Source organism: Thalassophryne amazonica, chromosome 9, assembly GCF_902500255.1.
Source record: "Thalassophryne amazonica chromosome 9, fThaAma1.1, whole genome shotgun sequence".
Classification (NCBI taxonomy): domain Eukaryota; kingdom Metazoa; phylum Chordata; class Actinopteri; order Batrachoidiformes; family Batrachoididae; genus Thalassophryne; species Thalassophryne amazonica.
Genome location: NC_047111.1, coordinates 44,540,923 through 44,562,146, shown reverse-complemented (window position 1 = coordinate 44,562,146; position 21,224 = coordinate 44,540,923). Strand labels below are relative to the sequence as shown.

General features: G+C 41.6%; 1 protein-coding gene across 1 annotated transcript in view; it reads right to left on the bottom strand.

The window, feature by feature from the left end:
• fstl4 (follistatin-like 4) overlaps nucleotides 1–21,224 on the bottom strand; it is a 273,186-nt gene that overhangs the window by 8,640 nt on the left and 243,322 nt on the right. The window contains exon 10 of the mRNA XM_034177979.1: nucleotides 9,491–9,598. Within this exon, the coding sequence (XP_034033870.1) occupies nucleotides 9,491–9,598 (108 nt within the window). The remainder of the gene's footprint in view (nucleotides 1–9,490; nucleotides 9,599–21,224) is intronic.

Here is a 21,224-nt window from a genome sequence, read left to right as displayed (position 1 = left end):
AAAAACCCCACGGTTAATTTGCTAATCCAAATTCCAGAACAAACTCAGTGTTGCATTTCTACACTTCGCCCACACACATAAATGAAAACATATATTAAAGGAAGGAACAGTGTCAAATCTATTTTAAAGTGTATGCCTACACCAACATTAAATCTCTACTTCATGCCCAGTGGGTGGGGTAGGGGTTGCTCTCTACACACTCCTTCCACAGAACTTGCAAATGCAAAGAAATAAAAATAGCAGGTTAAAATGCCATCCATTACTTTTTGTACACTGCACCGATGCACCTCAAAAGCTAGCTGTTTTTTTCATGTCTCCAATTTTTCACAAAACAATCATCCTCTTTTTCTCTGCAAAACCTGAAAACAAGACAATTCAACATTTGTAGATTACAATAACTGCACCTAACAAGGTTCAACGTGGTATATATCTTGATTCATATGTAGGCAGCTGTTGTGGTCTCCAGGGTTGCAAGTTCTCTCAACAGAATGCCACTGGGTCTTTTTTTGTCATTGCTCATACTTGGATTTCATATCCTCACACCTCACTGGCTGGCTTCATACCTGAGGGGGTCTTGGTTCTGAGTGAGAAAGTCTTGCTTTTCAACAGCATTCACTTTCCAGATACCTTGAGTAGCGCCTTACTTTGCCATCTAACGACAACTAAATGGGACGGAATAGCTGAAGCACTCCAATGTGCTTCTGTCATTTGGAAATTTCACTTTAATATCACACTGGACATGCTGCAATGGCAGTTTTTCCTGTGCTGTCAAAATGAATTGTCTTGTTGCTTCCCGAGAACAAGAGTGCTCTGAGAGCACATATTCCCCACTGGCAAATGCTGCTTTGGTACAAGTGCTTGCTACATTGTGATAACATTCCAAGGACGTGTACCAATTTTCATGAAATTTGTCTCTAAATATGTGATGAGTTGATTTCAGAATGCAGGTACCAACTCATGAAACTGGCAGTGTCTAGGTTTGTAAATCAATGGCCACAACTCTGCCAAAATGTGTCAATCTTGTACAATATTACTTTATGCATATTATCAACCTATAACAAGGATTTGCACCCAGTTTCTTGAAATTCCTACTAAAAATGTGAGAGGAGATGTTTTCAGAACACTTATATCAGAAGGGTCGAGAGAGTGCAGGTTTTCTTTGCAACCACCCACTCCCAGCAGGTGATTTCACTGATTAACTTATTCCACCTGCTCAAAGTGATGTTAATCAGTGAAATCACCTGCTGGAGTGGGTGGTTGCAAAGAAAACCTGCACTCTCTCGACCCTTTCTGGAATTAGTTGAAAACTCCTGGCTTATACCCTTGCTGAGATGGTTGGACAGACAGACAGCCATCACCACAGCATAATCCCTCTTTGGGCGTTTGGTTTCCTGGGGATAAAAACAGTGTGTTCTGAATTCCCTCTAAGACTCTGATCAACATTCAAAGGGGAATCCTGAAACTTGAATTAATATCTTGATTCCCTGTAGTATTTAGGAGGTAGACAAATCTACTTGTATAAGTTATACTGAGCACAAAAGAAAGAGGAAAAGAATCAATCGTAGTATTATATAACGGCTGAGTGGCTGACTGTCACCTGTGTGCTTGCTCTGGGGATTGGTAAGGTTAGACCTTTTTTGTGTGAAGCACCTTAAGGCAACTTTGTTGTGATTTGGCGCTATATAAACGAAATAAATTAATGAAAAAATGAAATAAATTAAATTAAATATTTTACATCTCATGCAATGACTCTGAGTCCTCGGAGTCTTATACAGTAAGCTTATAAAGATTGCAGAAATAATAAGCACAATTATTTAATTTTAACTTTCTGTGGACACACACTTTCACAACCACACATGCACATTTACACATCATACATTCATGCATTATTTATTCCCACTGTGTCTTAAGGAAGGTGTCAGGGTGCTGGAGTCTTTCCCAGTGCTCATTGGGCATGAGGCAGGGTACATCCCGGACAGGTCACCAGTCATTTACACACGACAAACGCACAGATTACCACTCTGAGACACATGCACATTTGTGATGTGGTGAAGCGAGGCGCTGCCTCTGGTAGTGACAAGCTGCAGCTGAAGAGGTCAATTACTTTCAGTCCAAATGATAATGACATTATCAGATCATTTATTTGTGGTGTGATCTATGTGGCCTCCAATCCATTACACGGTTTCCCTGCAATTGCATTTTGGAGAGATTCATTCCCTGCTCTCTAATTATTCATTACTTCAGAATGACTGCAGGAAGAAGGGAAATGAATAAAATGAAAAACTGAAGGGGGAAAAGTGTTTTCCGAAGTCCAGGCAGTATCTACAATAAGGAAGAATGAAATTCTGTGCAAAGCTGCTTTTTGTGCATTCGCGTGTGATGAAAAATAATGGGTCATACCATTTTCTGCTTCACTAAAAACAATATTTCATCTTAAAGAACTCTGAATGTGAACCTTAGTTGTGACAGCGACAGAAATAAATCACCTGCTACAACACCCGCACTACAATCACATGGTCCATTGTGCAACACACAACCATGGACTGGACTGGTTAATCCAGATGACAAGAACCCTTAAATGGAACATTGATTCTATTTGCCACAGTTGCTACAACTTATACATTGTAGATTTTACAATAGTTCTTAATAATGACAAATTACTAATTTGGTTATATTCACATTATAGCATAGCATTGTCATGATGTTTTGACAGTATCCCAGGGTGTAGCACTCTGAAGAATGACATGGCAATGGTCAAGGTGGGTCTACCCTGTCTTTTAAAAATGTCTATTTTGTGTGTTGAAGACAGACTTGATTAATCATATTATTTATTTATATATACAATACTTAATGTATCAGGCTTCAGTTTGGTGATAGAATGTCAACTTAGTTCACACCAGACATACTAGTAGACTCCATGTAATGCACAAACCTACTCTGTGTTTCCACTTGTTTCATGTCAAAGTTACGAGGGGTTACAGACGTTTTGAACCTGACCCAGAAGAAGTAGGGTGTGGTTCTCCAGCTTTTGCATTTCTGGGAAGCCAACATTTCTCAAGAATGTGTGAAGTTTTGACTTACTGGGTGCAATGTTGAGAAATGGTTTCTCAGAATGCCAAAGATGCCCTACTTTTGCTGGGTCAGGCTCAAAACGTCTCAATCATCCATTGTACACTACGGCTCCAGTGCTGCACAGGAGGTCACTCTGGAGCTGTGTTACTTGTATGTACAGTGTGTTCAACTTCAGACACACCCCAACATCCCCAAAATGTTACAAGGACCTAGACCAGGGGTGGGCAACTTGTTCCAGAAAGGGCTAAGAGGGTGCAGGTTTTCTTTGCAGCCACTGACTCCACCACGTGATTTCACTGATTAACTGATTCCATCTGCTCAAAGTGATATTAATCAGTTAATTATGTAATGTTTTAATGTTAATTTACTATCTTAATGTATTTATAAATTGTTTAGGTTCTTGTTGTTATATAAACACTATTATTATTACTGTTACTATTATTAGTATTATTATTATGATTACTTCTATTTTGTCTTTGATTTTTAAATGGACCACAATGTACAGTAAATAAGTGTCATCCATGTATTTTTAAAGTATTTACAATTATATTATGCACTTACATTGAACTTAGTAAGTAAAATCACACATGCACACATGCTCTTAATATAAAGATGATTTACCGGCCTGTGCTGGAATACCATGTTAGTCCAGATTGCAATTAGCAACATTAGCTAATATTCATAGTTTCTCCACAATATAAGTCCGATCAACGTTCCGTTTTGGGGATGTTCAGTTTTGGTACATCCTTGACCCAAAATACATAAGCATACCAAACTGCAATTGTTAGCTGTCCCCAGTCGCACGCACACAGAGCTTTTTGCTTTTTCAGCATTCTGCTGCAAGTAGATGCTTTTAATTTTATACACTCACAGAGATGGTGGCTGAAGACATCAAAAGCACCACAAGAACAACATTTAAAACTGCAAAGCCCAAACTCCCATGGTGCATTGCAACACAATGTCCATAGCTTACTGGTTAGCTAAAATTGCTCATTTCTCCAAAAATACAATATTAGGCCTATCAACTTTCTGTTTTTACAGCATTCATCCTTTAACCAAAATACGTGAGCATACCAAACGGCAAATGTCAACTCTCCCCAGTTTCTGTGTGATCAAAGCCGCATGCACACACGCACACACATAGAGGCCACTTGGCTATTTTATATATATATATATATATATATATATATATATATAAAATATTAAAAACAGCAACATACGACTCCCATGAGTCTCAGCTCTGTGTCTTTCCTCCTACCCTTCGCCTCTTCAGCCCTCTGAGCTTCCACTCCTTTCCCTTCCTCGAATCCCCTGAGGTGGATTAAATACGACCACACCTGTGATCATTTCTCATTTGTGAAGCCTCCAACACCAGTGGTCTAAAGGGACGACAGGCACACTCTGGAAACACCACACCTGTGAATTGCTGTTTTGCTGGCTTGGTAAATGCTCTAAAACATATATAGATTAGATGTTGTCATACAAATGGTTATCGTATAAACAGGAACGCAGGTACACAAACATGCTCAATTAGTTATGAAGCACTGTTTGGCTCTCTCTGTGAACTTTTAACAGTTGATACAGATTAGATGCTCCCAAGAAGATAATCGCTCATCACAGTTGTGCGATGGCAAATACTCACACACCATACTCGAGTGGAGTAGTGTAAAAGGAGAACAATAATGAAAAAGAAACTTTGTGCATTCAAGACATGCCAGTCATGGGTTTACTGTACTTGCAGTTATTATGAATATGCAATTTCATTCAATTTGTTCACAGCCAGCTGTGTCTAAACTCTGGACCAAATACAAACAACATGGGAAGGTTGTTAAAGGCAAACATACTGGTAGACCAAGGAAGACATCAAAGCGTCAAGACAGAAAACTTAAAGCAATATGTCTCAAAAATCGAAAATGCACAACAAAACAAATGAGGAACGAATGGGAGGAAACTGGAGTCAACGTCTGTGACCGAACTGTAAGAAACCGCCTAAAGGAAATGGGATTTACATACAGAAAAGCTAAATGAAAGCCATCATTAACACCTAAACAGAAAAAAACAAGGTTACAATGGGCTAAAGAAAAGCAATCGTGGACTGTGGATGACTGGATGAAAGTCATATTCAGTGATGAATCTCGAATCTGCATTGGGCAAGGTGATGATGCTGGAACTTTTGTTTGGTGCTGTTCCAATGAGATTTATAAAGATGACTGCCTGAAGACAACATGTAAATTTCCACAGTCATTGATGATATGGGGCTGCATGTCATGTAAAGGCACTGGGGAGATGGCTGTCATTACATCATCAATAAATGCACAAGTTTACGTTGATATTTTGGACACTTTTCTGATGTTTAAGGATGATGAAATCATTTTTCAAGAAGATAATGCATCTTGCCATAGAGCAAAAACTGTGAAAACATTCCTTGCAAAAAGACACATAGGGTCAATTTCATGACATAGGGTTAATGTCAATGAGCAGATGTGATTTGATGCAGGTGTTAGTTTTGGGGATGGAAATTTACAGGGTGATTCCATAATTTATTCCTCAGAATTGAGTGAGTCCATATTTTTTTCCTCTGCTTGGTCTAAAAAAGTAACCGTTACTGACTGCCACAATCTTTTTTTCTTGATTTCTTATAGTGTTTCTTAAAGCTAGAAAGTTACCATTTGAAATGACTTTAGTTTTGTGTCATGTCTGTGATCTGCTTTTTTTCTACAAAATTAAACAACAGAATGAACATCCTCCGAGGCCGGTGATTCCATAATTTTTGCCAGGGGTTGTATATTTTACCTCCATTATATTCAAAAATGTCCCTGCAATGTCATGGTCTGCCTGTGTCTGCCTCTCTCCTTTCCTTTTTTTTTTTAACCTTGTGTGTAGTTTGTTAGTTTTCCCCGCAGATGGCGCACTGCAGAGCCGAGGAACACCTGTAACTCATCTTCTCCTCGCACCTGAAGCTTATGAGCAGCTCATCAATCAATCAATCAATCAATCAACTTTTTTTTATATAGCGCCAAATCACAACAAACAGTTGCCCCAAGGCGCTTTATATTGTAAGGCAAGGCCATACAATAATTATGAAAAACCCCAACGGTCAAAACAACCCCCTGTGAGCAAGCACTTGGCTACAGTGGGAAGGAAAAACTCCCTTTTAACAGGAAGAAACCTCCAGCAGAACCAGGCTCAGGGAGGGGCAGTCTTCTGCTGAGACTGGTTGGGGCTGAGGGAAAGAACCAGGAAAAAGACATGCTGTGGAGGGGGGCAGAGATCGATCACTAATGATTAAATGCAGAGTGATGCATACAGAGCAAAAAGAGAAAGAAACAGTGCATCATGGGAACCCCCCCACAGTCTACGTCTAAAGCAGCATAACCAAGGGATGGTCCAGGGTCACCTGATCCATCAGGAGCAGGCTACTTAAACCCCGGCTTTAAGCTCAGTCTTGGCTGGATTCTTTCCTTTTCTGAGGCCAGATTCATCCATGACCTTGTTCTGTGCTGACGTTTCCAAGCGCTCTGATGTGTGGGTTTTCTGCAGCTCATTTCAAGGTAACCTGGCCACCTCTACTTCCTGTATTAGAGCTTGTTGATGTTTTTGGTGTTTTCAGACACTTTCCTGCGTGGCTCCCACGCCACGCTCTGCACGACATCACTTTGGAACTCTCCGGCTCTCAGCTACAGAGCGCGTAGCTCTGCCATGCTTCAGTTAAGTTCCTGCATGTCTGTGAGATCACTTTCTCATGCTCTTCTTGTTTGTGACTGTGCATGACTAAGAACTGTTTCCAAGAACTAGAACCAAGAACTACTTCCAAGAATTGTTTTCCAAGAACTGTATGAACTCTGATACTGAACCACTGAGAACTTTCCAAGTCATTACTAAAGTCAAGTCCTGCTTAACTGGAACTCCATCACAAGACGTGCAGCACCTGACTTCTGAAGAATTTTGAACGATTCCTCAACAGCAAACCTTGTTTCCTAGAAAGTGAACTTTATTTCTGAACCTGTGAACATTGCCTTTTTAAGCCTACAGTGAACTGCTTGTTGTTAAAGGCTTCAGTGTTACGAGTGCAAGCCCTGACCTCTGTTCTCCTCCGTTCTCCTAGTTCCCGTCCTCGGCTCTGTTCGCCCACCTGGCTCCAGATCCAGTTCCCATATACCCCAGGATTCCTGCTTGTTCTCAGACTCCCAGGTCTGTCAGTGTCTGCACTGCAGCTCCCAGATTTCCACCACTACAAGCGGGCTCTGTCTTGGCTCAGCAGGCTGTCTAACCAGCGCAGCATTGTTCATGTATTTATTGTAAAAAAAATCTTTCCATTCACAATCATTTCTCTTCCTTGCTCCCAGCATTTAAGTCCATCACCTGTAATGGCCCAGTTCTCTCCGGACCCCTAACCATAACATGCAAATTATAATCTTAATTATTATTATTTTTTTTTTTACCTTATTTCACTTACATCAGAATAACATTTTTCAGGTTGAAAATGCTCATCAGATTTTCTAAAATGTAGATTCTGGCTTACAACCACTTTGTTTTTCTCCGTGTGTACAGTATGTCTCTTACATCTCTTGTCTATATTACACACATGCTACTTTTTCCTCATCCCACACCTGTCTCTGTTTAATCTATGGATATTGGTTCTCATTTTGTGATCTTTGGTCATCAGTCTAGGGTGTTCCATTAATGAGTAAGCTGTCTCGCTTCAAAAGATTTTTCCACTCAAGTTTTTATCAAATCTAATCACGATGCACCCAGTCTTCAACTAGCCTCCACACATCATCAAAAATCTTGCCCTCCTCCAGCCAAGATTTTGAGAGATAACTAGCAGCTACATCATGTAAAGTCCTCACTACCCAAGACATATCCATGATATGGCAGGTTGCCTTTACATGTCACAGGCCCAACCATCCTCTGCCTTCATTCAACAGGAATGACCCATATTACGCTACACCTCAATGGGTGTGGATGAGCCTCACATGTCCACGTCTTGCCAGTCAATCTCTCACCTCATCAAACTTTTTTATGAGACCAAGTCAAGTCTTCACATCTCATGAGACATGCCCTCACCACGCCAAACCTCAATGCCACACTAACCTAAGTTCTCACGTCACAAAAAGCCACCCCATCCCTTAACCCTTTAATAAACTATTTCACAATGTACTGATCGTGTGCATACTTACATCTGGGCTCAGTTTCTGGCAACAGAATAACAACCCGCTATACTCCTTTGAAGGATTCTGCTCTAAAAATGAATGTGTGTCAACAACAAAGTGTCTGACTTTGTTTACGTCTTCTATTTACGTCTTCAATTTACCCATGTCACACTCTGATCATTGTGTCCTTCATTTCTTTTGTATGTGATTGTGTGTTTTTGGATGCCATTTATCTGGTGTTCCTATAGTTTTGAACAATGTCCTGATCTTTCTCTGTGGTACAAGACTTTACAAAAAGAATGCCCTTCTTAATTTTAAATGTACCTGCATCTTTTTAAAGTAACTCAAACTCAGCCACTACTGATTACACACCATGGGGCTTTTCTTGCTGTACCTGATTTGCTTTGTCTTCCACAAGGTTAATTACATTTAATTAAAAGGTTTTGGTGTTACTAGGTGTCATTTGGTGTTATTTTATTTAAGTTGTTCTAACGTTTTTGTGCTTCACTTCCTATGACTGCTGGGATAGGCTCCAGTTTCACCATGACCCTTGATGAATGAATAACTTCTACAACCCCTGGCAAAAATTATGGAATCACCGGCCTCTGAGGATGTTCATTCAGTTGTTTAATTTTGTAGAAAAAAAGCAGATCACAGACATGACACAAAACTAAAGTCATTTCAAATGGCAACTTTCTGGCTTCAAGAAACACTATAAGAAATCAAGAAAAAAAGATTGTGGCAGTCAGTAACGGTTACTTTTTTTAGACCAAGCAGAGGAAAAAAATATGGACTCACTCAATTCTGAGGAATAAATTATGGAATCACCCTGTAAATTTTCATCCCCAAAACTAACACCTGCATCAAATCACATCTGCTTGTTAGTCTGCATCTAAAAAGGAGTGATCACACCTTGGAGAGCTGTTACACCAAGTGGACTGATAGGAATCATGGCTCCAACACGAGAGATGTCAGTTGAAACAAAGGAGAGGGTAAATCATCACGTAATGTTGCAATGTTCCATCACATTACAATCATGAACTAGTCCTGACAGTCAATTAGTCAGGTAAGAACACGGGTACAGTTATTTGGCTTTTCTTTAAAGGCAAACATTTATAAAAGGAAAAAAAAATAACTTGAGTTTCATTGATTCTTGACAGATTTCACTCAAAATTAGCTACAAACAAAGAGAAAATCCTTAAATATTAGAAATGAAGAGCAACCTGAGTCTATTACCTGATACATTTTTAACATAGATGACATACCAGAAGTCTTGGGTGTGTTCTGTCCATATCTCCCCATGTCAGGATCCACACCTGGTCATGTGACTTGTCATACAGCAGCTTTACTGGAAAAGGGTCTGTTGTGACTGCCTGGACACACAGAGAGGAACAGGAGGAATTATGTACACTGATACCTGATAATGAGCACCAAAAACAAAAACACAAATATTACCTGCAGTGTGTGAATAAATTTAATTTGATAATGTGTCTTTTGCAAATTCACCCAAACACAGAAACATTTTCCAAAGCTTCACAATACAATGGAAGTACTGACAACACAAACAGCACTTTCAATCCGGTGGATTTAACTGACAAATCATTTAATGCATTGTTGTTAAACTTTCCAAAGTGTTTGCAAAATTGCAGTGGACATGTCATCAAATTAAATTATTACATGTGCTGTATATTGTTCATATTATCTGTGTCTGCAAGCCTATTTCATTTTGCAAGACATTTTTGATGCCACTGCCTGCTTTTTAATTGATGAAAGTATGGCCTGATTTCAGGCCCCAACTGGATGTCCAAGTTTTTTTTTTTTTCTCAGCAAAAGCCACAAACAATCAGGTGCCATAGAAGAAATAGCTTGAAAATTTGGTCAAATTCACATTTACAATAAGCCTGTATGTAAACTCTGGATAATTGTCTGCGGGTCACAGAGCTTTCTCTTATCGTGCACCTATTTTGTTGAATGATCTCTCTGCATCAATAAAACAGTCAGATTCTGTAGAGACTTTCAAGTCCAGACTTAAGACGCACTTATTTTCCCTTTCATATGACTAGCATACTGGCGTAGTATGTAACTATGCTTATTAAATTAATTTTATTCGTAAACAGAGCGGGTCACAGCCTCAAATTTATGTAAAGTTTGGGGCTGTTAGTGAAGCTTAGGGCTAGATGCTGGCAATCAACTTAGTATTTCTTCTGTTTTTCTTGTTGCTTAATGCTCACAAATTATACTGTATTTGTTGTCTTTCTGCCACCTGACTCTGTTTTTTTTCTCTCTGAGGTTTTTTCACTCTCAGAAGTGGGAGTGAGTGTCTTCTTCTGTGCACCAGCTTGGACTCCCAAAATTTCCTGTATAATTTCCTGTATAATTTCCTGTATTGTCAATTGTGTCGGTAGCATGGCCCAAGCAGAGGGTCACCCCTTTGAGTCTGGTCTGCTTGAGCTTTCTTCCACAAATCATCACAGGGAATTTTTCCTTACCACTGTCGCCTGTGTGGTTGCTCTAGTAAGGTTAGACTTTATTTGTGTTAGACGTTACTTGAGGCAAGTTTGTTGTGATTTGGCACTATAGAAATGAAATAAATTGAAATTGAATTGGGAAAAATCAGGAATTTCTGGGACAAACTAATATGTAAGAAGAGAAAAGGTGGACCTTTTGGGATGTAAATATAATAGAAAGGCATAAAACATGATTCTAAACTCTACATTGGTAAGAGTGTAGGTAGCAGCTTAAAATTCATCACATGCAGTAATTCTTCAACCAACATGTAAAAGACAATAAATTAAGTAAAAAAAAACTTTGTGGTTGTGCCGCAGAGTCATGTGGAGGAGATCTCATTCGTATCAGGTGAATGGGGAGTGCAAAGAGACAGTGTAAAGGAGGGGAGAGCGCGAGGGAGTGAGAGAGAGACCTCTGGCTTGGTGCAATGTCAACACGGAGGAATAACACAATCCATTACCCTGCTTCTGGCTGGCTGGACAGGGAGCTGCTGACACCCTCACCAGTGGAGCGAGACCACAAGCTCTGTGTTCCGTAATGGGAGGTCTGGCCCTCTGCTCTGCACCGGTCAGCCAAGTGTCAACTCAGCATGTGTGTACGCATGCTGTGTAATATTGACTCCACTCAGCTATGCCTTCATTTGCTTTTGTGTAGGTGTCTTGTGCATGATGGGAGCAGATGCAAACTTGAGATATGTACAAATGAGCAGTGATTCTTTAAGTCAAAAAGAAATAAGTAGTTGGAAATAAGTACATCTTATGAACTGTATCCAGGTGTAATATTCTCTGGGCTAAGTAGGAATTAGTGAGTGAATGACAAAATAAGAATGTGCTGACGAATATCCAGTTTTATGTGAATATGAACACTTGACGATTTGATGTATCGGAGGACACTTAATCATGGTATATAGATCTTTAAGTGATTACCGCTGATTTTGGTGCTGCTTAGGCATGTTGTACCCATTCTGCCACCTAATGTGGCACAGCATGAATGCTTACAGTCTTATTACAAGAGTAAATAATCATCATCATGTGATGATACCACAAAAAGCTCAGCTTGATATTTATGAATGAGCATGCTACAACTACATCACATTGTATTGCCATGAGTACTGTTATATCAGTATGCTAGTAAGACAATATTAGCAACACTGCTTTGAGTTATGTAAAAAAAATAAAATAAATATATATATATATATATATATATATATATATATATATATATATATACATACATATACAGGGTGGTGTTTACCAGGAAAAAATCTATTATGTTACTACCAAAAATGCACACGTCAGACAACATCGACTGGGGTAATTGGCTGAAAAAGTAGACAATCTTCCTTCTTATTGCACACAACACAATTTGGATGTAACAAATTCACTATCAACCCCATCAAGACTCACATTGTCACCGCCAAGATACACCACAGCTATGCCCTCCAGAGGCAGGGAAGGGGAACGGCCAAGGCAAGGTAGGGCCCACCAACATTGAGGAGCAGTGGCTGCTAGAGGAAGGGCAGCAAAAGCAGCCTAGGCCACCAAGCCCACTCTCCAGCCCAGAGATCGTATAATGTGATTTTTTTTATTTCAATTTCAATTTATTTTCATTTATATAGCACCAAATCACAACAGAGTTGCCTCAAGGCATTTCACACAAGTAAGATCTAAGCGCCCTGTCCCACTGGGGAGAGGATTAATTGTGCATGAATTGAGTATACAAAGTACGGGCGTTCATTGTCATCTGCAACAAAAATGGCCAAAAATGACAAATGTCCCAGTATGAATTACGGATATATTAATAATATATAGCGAATATATGATGAACAATCATGGTTATATAACGCATGTGTTGAGGAAACGGATCAGACGCATTGCGATTATCACGGCAGTATTACGGGTGTATTATGATGCATCGCGCACAAAGTTAAATCTGTTATAAACATAGGAATAAATAGTGTAACAGCTGCAGACAAGAAGGAAAAAACACAACTGTTTTATCAAGCCTTGACAATGTAAACAAGTCAAATAATTACCTTTTTAGATGGCTCAAAATGCTTTCTGCAGCTGGAGCCGTTCGAACGGCTCCAGCTGCAGCTTTGATTCAGGAGGAGATTAGAGCTGTTTTCAACAGGCAATTTGCAGAATAAAATGATTAATCCGCCACAAAATAATTATTTTATATACTCAGCGTCCAGTGCAGAGTGCGTGGCAGCCGGTAGAACAAAGAACGGCGTCCAGCTGTGAACACAGCGCATCTGATTTGCATCCGCCGCAAATCAGATGCAAAGCAGATGTAATAAAAATGCTTTATTCGTGGCCAATCTGTATGCAGTCGCTACAACTTATTTTAGTCCATGATGTGGGCATGATGGGCACGCAAAATATCCGTTTTACACACTGTGCCAGTCCGCTGCCAAGCCGCAAATCCCTGTCAGTTGCGGATATCAGAAGATGACGGTGAATATACAGCACATAGATTATGTATTGTGTATGTATTGAGTATGGATGGAGTATGTAAGGCGGATGTCATCCGCAGCCAAAATTTTGTGCAGCTCAAAAATCCTAGCATGTTTTTCCTAACGGAAAAACATGCCTCTGCGGATAATTGCGGATGTGTGCGGGTGTCGGCCGACTCATACAAGCATGTTTCACACATATTGCGGATGTTAAGCGAATATGAGCCAATTTTGTGTACAATCCATACGCAAATCCTCCTAAACGCCAGTGGGACAGGGCCCTAGCCTTACTAACCCCCAGAGCAACAGTGGTAAGGAAAAACTCCCTCTGAGGAAGAAACCTCAAGCAGACCAGACTCAAAGGGGGGAATCTTACGTAATGAGGTGTAATCTGCATTAACTTGTTGCAACTGTATGTAAATGGATATACAATAGTCAGTAATAGTAAGAACTACAATTGTAAGGATAGTTTTGCTACAAAAATAGTCTGGATTTATACAATTTTGAAATCAAGACAAAAATCAAGGCCAAAAATCAGTTACGGGAGACGGTGCCTAAATATTATTACTTGCCATTGTTGAGAAGAATTGTTTTGCAGAGAGCAAATGCATGACAAAGCAGGATTAAAGACAAAAAAAAAGGACTGGGACACCTGTGAGTTTCCATACAGAAGCACCAGGATTATGGTGACATATTGTTTGTTTCATTATGGATATAACACTGTAGTTAAAAAAAAATAATACATGAAGCCACTGACTGGATAGATGAAGAGATACAGACTTTTTTTTTAAGTTTGAATAAACATCAAGCTGTCTTTATCTGCACACAGATGTGTGCAGCACCACTAGTGCTAATGTGTTAGAAACAGAATGTAATGATACGCCTACACTCTAGCTTCAAAATCTCATTGCAAAAGCTTGTAGAAATAATTAGTATCAGTCACAGTATCAGTATGTGACACAGTGAAATACCTTTCTGCTTTCAACTGTTTGCCACGAGTCATGGTTCTGCCTAAAGAATTAAAGGTTTTATTTAAGAGCATAGCATCTTAGTAATGTGCACAATACCATTTTTATTGTAGTCACAAAATCAGATGTTGCTAATGTGAATGGATATAAATAATGTAATGTAATATTAGCAAACTGCACATCACCTGTATCTAAATGTCATGTTTATTTAGTAGCTACTGAAAATATAGATGAAAACACTACGTTTAGTTTGTCTATTTTTCTATTTTTGGGTTTAATATTTATGTATCACACCACTGTAGTGCATATACGCTCACTGGCCACTTTACTGGATAATATATGTTTACCATGCTTTTATTCTTTTAGTCTCTATTTTTTTTTAAACCTTTTAACTTTTTATCATGCTTTGAACCTTTTGATTATGCTCTTTGATGTTTTGATTGAATTTGTTTTGGTTTTTGTTGTTGAGTTGTTTCATGTGAAGTGCTTTGAGATGACGCTATCGTGATTTGGTGCCCTATAAGTTTAATAAATTGAACTGAATTGAAACATCTTACAATTACTGGGCTGGGACCCCTTTTGCCTTCACATCTGCCTTAATGCATCATGGCATAGATTCAACAAGGTGTTGGAAACATTCTCCAGAGATGTTGGTCCATATTGACATGATGGCATCACGCAGTCACCCATTCAACCAGTCTGCCCATTCTCCTCTGACCTCTGACATCAATAAGGCATTTTTGTCCACACAACTGCTGCTCACTGGATATCTTCCCTTTTTTGGATTATTCTCTGTAATTCTAATCCAATTACATTTGTGCTGCAAATCTGATTGGTTAATTGTGTGATATTTCTGACCATAAAATATAGCATTGATGATAGCAAAATATTTGACAGTTTCACATTTGATGTATTACTCCGCGCCCTGACCACGTTGCTACGCAGATGTCAGTAATGGCGCTGTCAGCTGAAAGTGAGAGGAACTGGTGGTGTGACGACAATGCCAAAATGGGTGAATTTAATCTATCATACAAAAGTATTGATGTAGATTCTGATACAGAATTACTTAATGCAGTTGAGATGGAGAAGTCTGTGGGTCTGCTCACAGAATTTCCAGTTTGGCATGAAGATGCTGTTGCTACGGTAAGCTTCGCTGACCAAATTACTTACAGAAAAATAAACCGTGCAAATGATGGAATTGGATTAGAATGGGAATCCCTCCCCCCCCCCGGTCTGATGATTTGCGGATGTTAATGCTGGATTACGGTCGCAAATATCCATTTTACTGTCGATGTGTTAACTGGCACCACCAACCATGCCATATTCAAAATCACTTAAATCCCCTTTCTTCCCCGTTCTGATGCCCGGTTTGAACTTCAGCAAGTGGTCTTCAACACATCTAGATGCCTAAATGCATTGAGTTGCAGCCAAATGGTTGCCTGATTAGCTATTTGTGTTAACAAGCAACTGAACAGGTATACCTGATAAAGTGGTTGAGTGTATAATATGACAAATTCTCTCCTCTGAGAAACAGAGTTGTTCTGAAGGTTGTCTCTGTGCAGCACAGGTCTAAGAGGTTCTGGACTCTAATTTTACCCTCATTTATGGTATTCTTGTTCTCAGAGTTCTTTGTGTGAGGTTACACAAGACCTCTGGCCAAACTTATTCATAATATCATGTGATACTGACCGTACTACTGTACTTTTCCAAAATGACAGCACATCCACAGTTTCACAAACATCTCTGCACAGTTTTGAAGAAACACAAGCCTCAGATATCTAAACTATAACAAAGTGAAGTTTGACAAGATGGTTGGAGTGACAGATCATTGCCCTTGGTCAGGCCTTATTGTGACTGAGCAAAGACATCTGGGAAACGGAAGCCATTCATGATCCACAGAGGTGGTCACATGACTAAATCTATTTAAAATTAGTTCTAAAAATGCAGTGTTCACAATGTGTTTATGTAACTAAAATAATAATATGTGCAATAAAATGTTTATATCATGACAAATATGTGAAAAAATTATTTCCTGAACTGCCAGAATCAAATATCCATATTTGTAATGACAACTTTTAATGGCACAGGTTCAAATATTGGCTGCTTGATAGAAAAAGGTGATTGATTAACCTGTGCCCCCCGCCCAAAAATACAAAATCAGTAGCAATATCACAAGCCCCAGCAGAAAACTCATCATTCAAAATGTCATGGTTTCAACCTTAAACAGAGCTGGCTTTATAATAAAAATAACACTCCCACTCAGTCACCTTCAATCGCTTAGTCCAATTAAGGGCTCACGGGGGCTGGAGTTTATCCCAGGAGTCATAGAGCACAAGGCGGGCTACACCCTGGACAGGACGCCAGTCTGTCACAGGGCCGCATACAAAAACAAACATTCACACGCACACGCACAACTACGAACAATTCAAAGTTTCCAGTCCACCTAACCTGCATGTCTTTGGATGTGGAAGGTAGCCCCAGCACCTGGAGGGAACCCACGCAAACACAGGGAGAACATGCAAACTCCACACAGAAAGGCCACAGGCGGGAATCGCACCCATGACCTTCTTGCTGTGAGGCAACGGTGCTAACCACTAAGCCACTGTGCTGCCCATAAAAATAACAATAATAATAATAATAATAATAATAATAATGTTTCTTTAAATCTTAGTTTCAAGTCATACATTATAAAGCACTTTACATGAACAATTGCACATCATAGTGCCACAAATAAAAACAAAATAAATAAAATCAATAACAAAAAACAGACTAACAGCCAAACACCTGGTATAAACACACTGTGAAACAAACTATTTCTATGAATTCAATTCAAATATACCACCAAGTAGGAGCGGAGACAAATAAAATATTAATTTATTGTGCCCCCAGTTTCCATAGTACCCATGATAAAGTGTTTTCACATTGCACTGGGATTAACCTAGTAAGTACACATGACACACATGGTGCAAGATGGATTTATTTTTTTCATTATTCCATTTGTTTTGGTCAGCCATCACAATTAAAAAATGACTGTTTCCTGGAACCAGAACGTAGTGATCAATGGTGGGGCAAGCTGAAGGAGCATCACCTAAACAATAAAGGAATATTTATGCTGACTGTGCCATTTGTTGTTTTCTGCAGTTTTTTTATGAAAAAAAAAAAATCTAATCTATTTGTATTCTGTCAGAAGGGTAACTACTGATTTTGAAATATTTGCTATTGTTAGTTCTATTGATTGTGTACAGTATTTAAGCATTAACACTATGCATGCACTACAGAATGCATACTTACACGTTTGGCAACGTCTGTCACCCTAACACAAAATAATAAGAGAAAGTATTAATTTATGTACTTTGCTATCTTCAACAACTGCTTATACTTCCAAGGGTAAAGGCTGACAGTACATTTTCACTGAAGCCATTGCTTCTTCAATTTCACACTTGTTAAATGTGGAGATCCGGTGTTCAGATGCATTCCATCAACACCCTGCCTCCCTGCGTTATGGAAATCATAATAAATGCACTGCACTATTCAGACTGTGAGTTAAAAAGGATGCCACAGTATTCCATTGTTTGTGCATTTGTCACAGAAATGTAAATTACTCCCACATTAAATGTGTAATATAAAAAAAAAAGGAAAAAAACTCTTAACAGTGAAACTTGGAAAAAAGAGAATGTGCATTAATCTCCTACAAAGCAAATGTGAGGCAGATAATAGTTTAAGAGTGTTTTAAGAGAATCAGCACAGGGGAGATGCTACACCAGAGGTCAAGACCTACGTAAACTTTCACCATCGACTGCACTGTTGTGTGGGCCGCTGAAGAGCAGGTACTGCTGGCCCACCACCACCAGATGGCGCCCTGCTTGGAGTGCGGGCTCCAAGCACGAGAGGGCGTCGGACCTACTGGGAGTGACAGCTGTCACACATCATCAACACCAGCTGTCACTCATCAACCACATCCTCCATAAAAGCCGGACTGCAACTCCACCTCCCCGCCGAGAAATCAGCTACCATTCAGGTAACCTTCTCTGCTGTGATTTTTCTGAGACTGAATATTGTTCTGTGTGCAGCCGTTTTCCTGTGGTGACAGTCTGAAGCTGGATTGGTGGATAGTGTGAGCGCGACGTCTTCGCCTCTCACTCCTTCCAGGGAAGTGACTGACAGGAGCTGCACGGGTGATTCTGTGTCTGGAGGTGGAGGTTTTCCCTCCTGGAGGAATTAAGCTCTGTAAGATTGCTGGGTGTATATACACACACCCACCATTAACTGTTTTTGTTTCTGCCAGCAGTACCGGGTCTGACTGCTGAAGACAGTGGCCACCTGGGGCGCAGGGCTTGGCGGCTCCGGTGTTCTTCAGATCCGTTGGTGGTGGAAGCTGTGTGGGATCCGGCTCTTCTCTTGCCAGACGTCTTCCATCTTCGAGCCTACCCACACGTCACCTTGTATATGATTGACGATCCACATTCTCTGTCATTGTCTGTCTTTCGTTGTGCGATTCACAACATTAAATTGTTACTTTTTGGCTTATCCATTGTCCGTTCATTAACTCCCCCTGTTGTGGGTGCGTGTCACAATACCTTCCCAACAGGATTTCTCGGCCAGCGTCATGGATCCCGAGGGGCGTCAACCAGAGCTTGGACAGCCAATGGAAGAGCAAGGTGCACAGGCGCCAGCAGGAGGCGTGTTAGGTGAGCTGCAGCAAATTCTAACCGCTCTCACTGCTCGGTTGGATTTGGTAACCGAGCAGAACGTTATTCTCAATCGGAGGATGGAGGCTCTCACCGCCAGGGTGGAGGCGCGAGATCAAAGTGCTGCTGCAGCACCTCCTCCTGCTGGTCCCATGCCCGACACAGACGTTCCACTGGTCGTTCAACGACCCCCCCCCACCGTCCCCTGAAGCATACATAAGCCCTCCGGAGCCGTACGGAGGTTGTGTCGAGACGTGCGCGGACTTTCTAATGCAGTGTTCGCTCATCTTTGCACAGCGTCCCGTCATGTACGCATCAGACGCTAGCCGGGTGGCTTATGTCATCAATTTGCTTCGAGGACAGGCACGCGCCTGGGCTACGGCGCTCTGGGAGCAGAACTCCCGGCTCCTAACATCATATGCTGGGTTTGTAAGGGAGTTCAAACAGGTTTTTTGATCATCCCAACAGAGGCGAGACCGCTTCGAGCGTGCTACTGTCAATGAGACAGGGGCGCCGGAGTGCAGCCAAGTATGCAGTCGACTTCCGCATCGCGGCTGCGAGGTCCGGCTGGAATAACGTTGCACTCCGCGCCGCCTTCATAAACGGACTGTCTCCGGTCCTGAAGGAGCATCTGCTGGCTAAGGAGGAACCGCGGGATTTTGATGGGCTTGTCGACCTGGTTATACGCTTAGACAACCGCTTAGAGGAACACCATCGGGAGGAGGGCGGGGGGCGTGGCCGGGCACGAGCCATCCGTCTTCCTTCCAGGTCTGAAAGGGTGCCGTCGTCCCCACGCTCCACAGCCAGAGGGCTCCGTGTGGCAACAGCTCCCCCTGCTGACGAAGCTATGGACACAAGCAGGGCCAAAATGAAATCAAACGACAGACAAAGGAGGCTGGCCCACGGGGAGTGTTTTTTTCTGTGGCTCTAGTAATCATATACAGAGGAACTGCCCCAAACGGTCAACACTACAACGCCCGTCCTTAGATACTGGGCTAAGGGTGGGCCATAACACGCATGCGGGGAAGCCCCGTAAATCCGCACGAATCCCAGTCACGATCCTAAGTGAGGATTTAACCCTTCACGCCCTAGCACTAGTAGACACGGGGTCGGAAGGGAATCTGCTGGACAGCAGATGGGCAAAGGAAGTAGGGCTCCCTCTGGTGGCTCTGCCTTCACCTTTGAAGGTACAGGCACTAGATGGCACCCTTCTTCCATTAATCACACACCAGACACAGCCCATGACATTGGTTGTGTCTGGGAATCACAGGGAGGAGATTGTGTTTTATGTAACACCTTCTACCTCCCGAGTGATTTTAGGGTTTCCATGGATGGTGAAGCACAATCCCTGGATTGATTGGCCATCTGGGGTTGTGACGCAGTGGAGCGAAACCTGCCACCGGGAATGTTTAGGATCCTCGGTTCCACCCGGTGTGACAACTAATGAGGAGGTCAAAGTCCCCCCCAATCTGACGGCCGTGCCGGAGGAGTACCACGATCTTGCTGACGTCTTCAGCAAAGATCTGGCACTCACTCTTCCCCCGCACTGACCGTACGATTGCGCCATCGATTTGATCCCGGGCGCTGAGTACCCGTCCAGCAGGCTGTACAACCTCTCATGTCCAGAACACGAATCAATGGAGACCTACATCCGGGACTCGTTGGCTGCCGGGCTGATCCGGAACTCCACCTCCCCGATGGGTGCTGGTTTCTTTTTTGTGGGGAAGAAAGACGGCGGACTCCGTCAATGCATTGATTACAGGGGGCTGAACGAGATTACGGTTCGCAACCGATACCCTCTGCCCCTGTTAGAGTCAGTGTTCACGCCCCTGCATGGAGCACAAATTTTCACAAAACTGGATCTTAGAAATGCGTACCACCTGGTTCGGATCCGGAAGGGAGACGAATGGAAAACGGCATTTAACACCCCCTTAGGTCACTTTGAGTACCTGGTCATGCCTTTCGGCCTCACAAACGCCCCCGCGACGTTCCAAGCATTGGTTAATGACGTCTTGCGGGACTTCCTGCATCGGTTTGTCTTCGTATATCTAGACGATATACTCATCTTTTCTCCGGACCCTGAGACTCATGTCCAGCATGTACGTCAGGTCCTGCAGCGGTTGTTGGAGAACTGGCTGTTTGTGAAGGGCGAGAAGTGCGAGTTCCACCGTACTTCTTTGTCCTTCCTGGGGTTCATCATCTCCTCCAACTCCGTCGCCCCTGACCCGGCTAATGTTGCGGCGGTGAGAGATTGGCCCCAACCAACAAGCCGTAGGAAACTACAACAGTTCCTCGGCTTTGCAAATTTCTATCGGAGGTTCATTAAGGGCTACAGTCAGGTGGTTAGCCCCCTGACTGCCCTGACCTCCACTAAAGT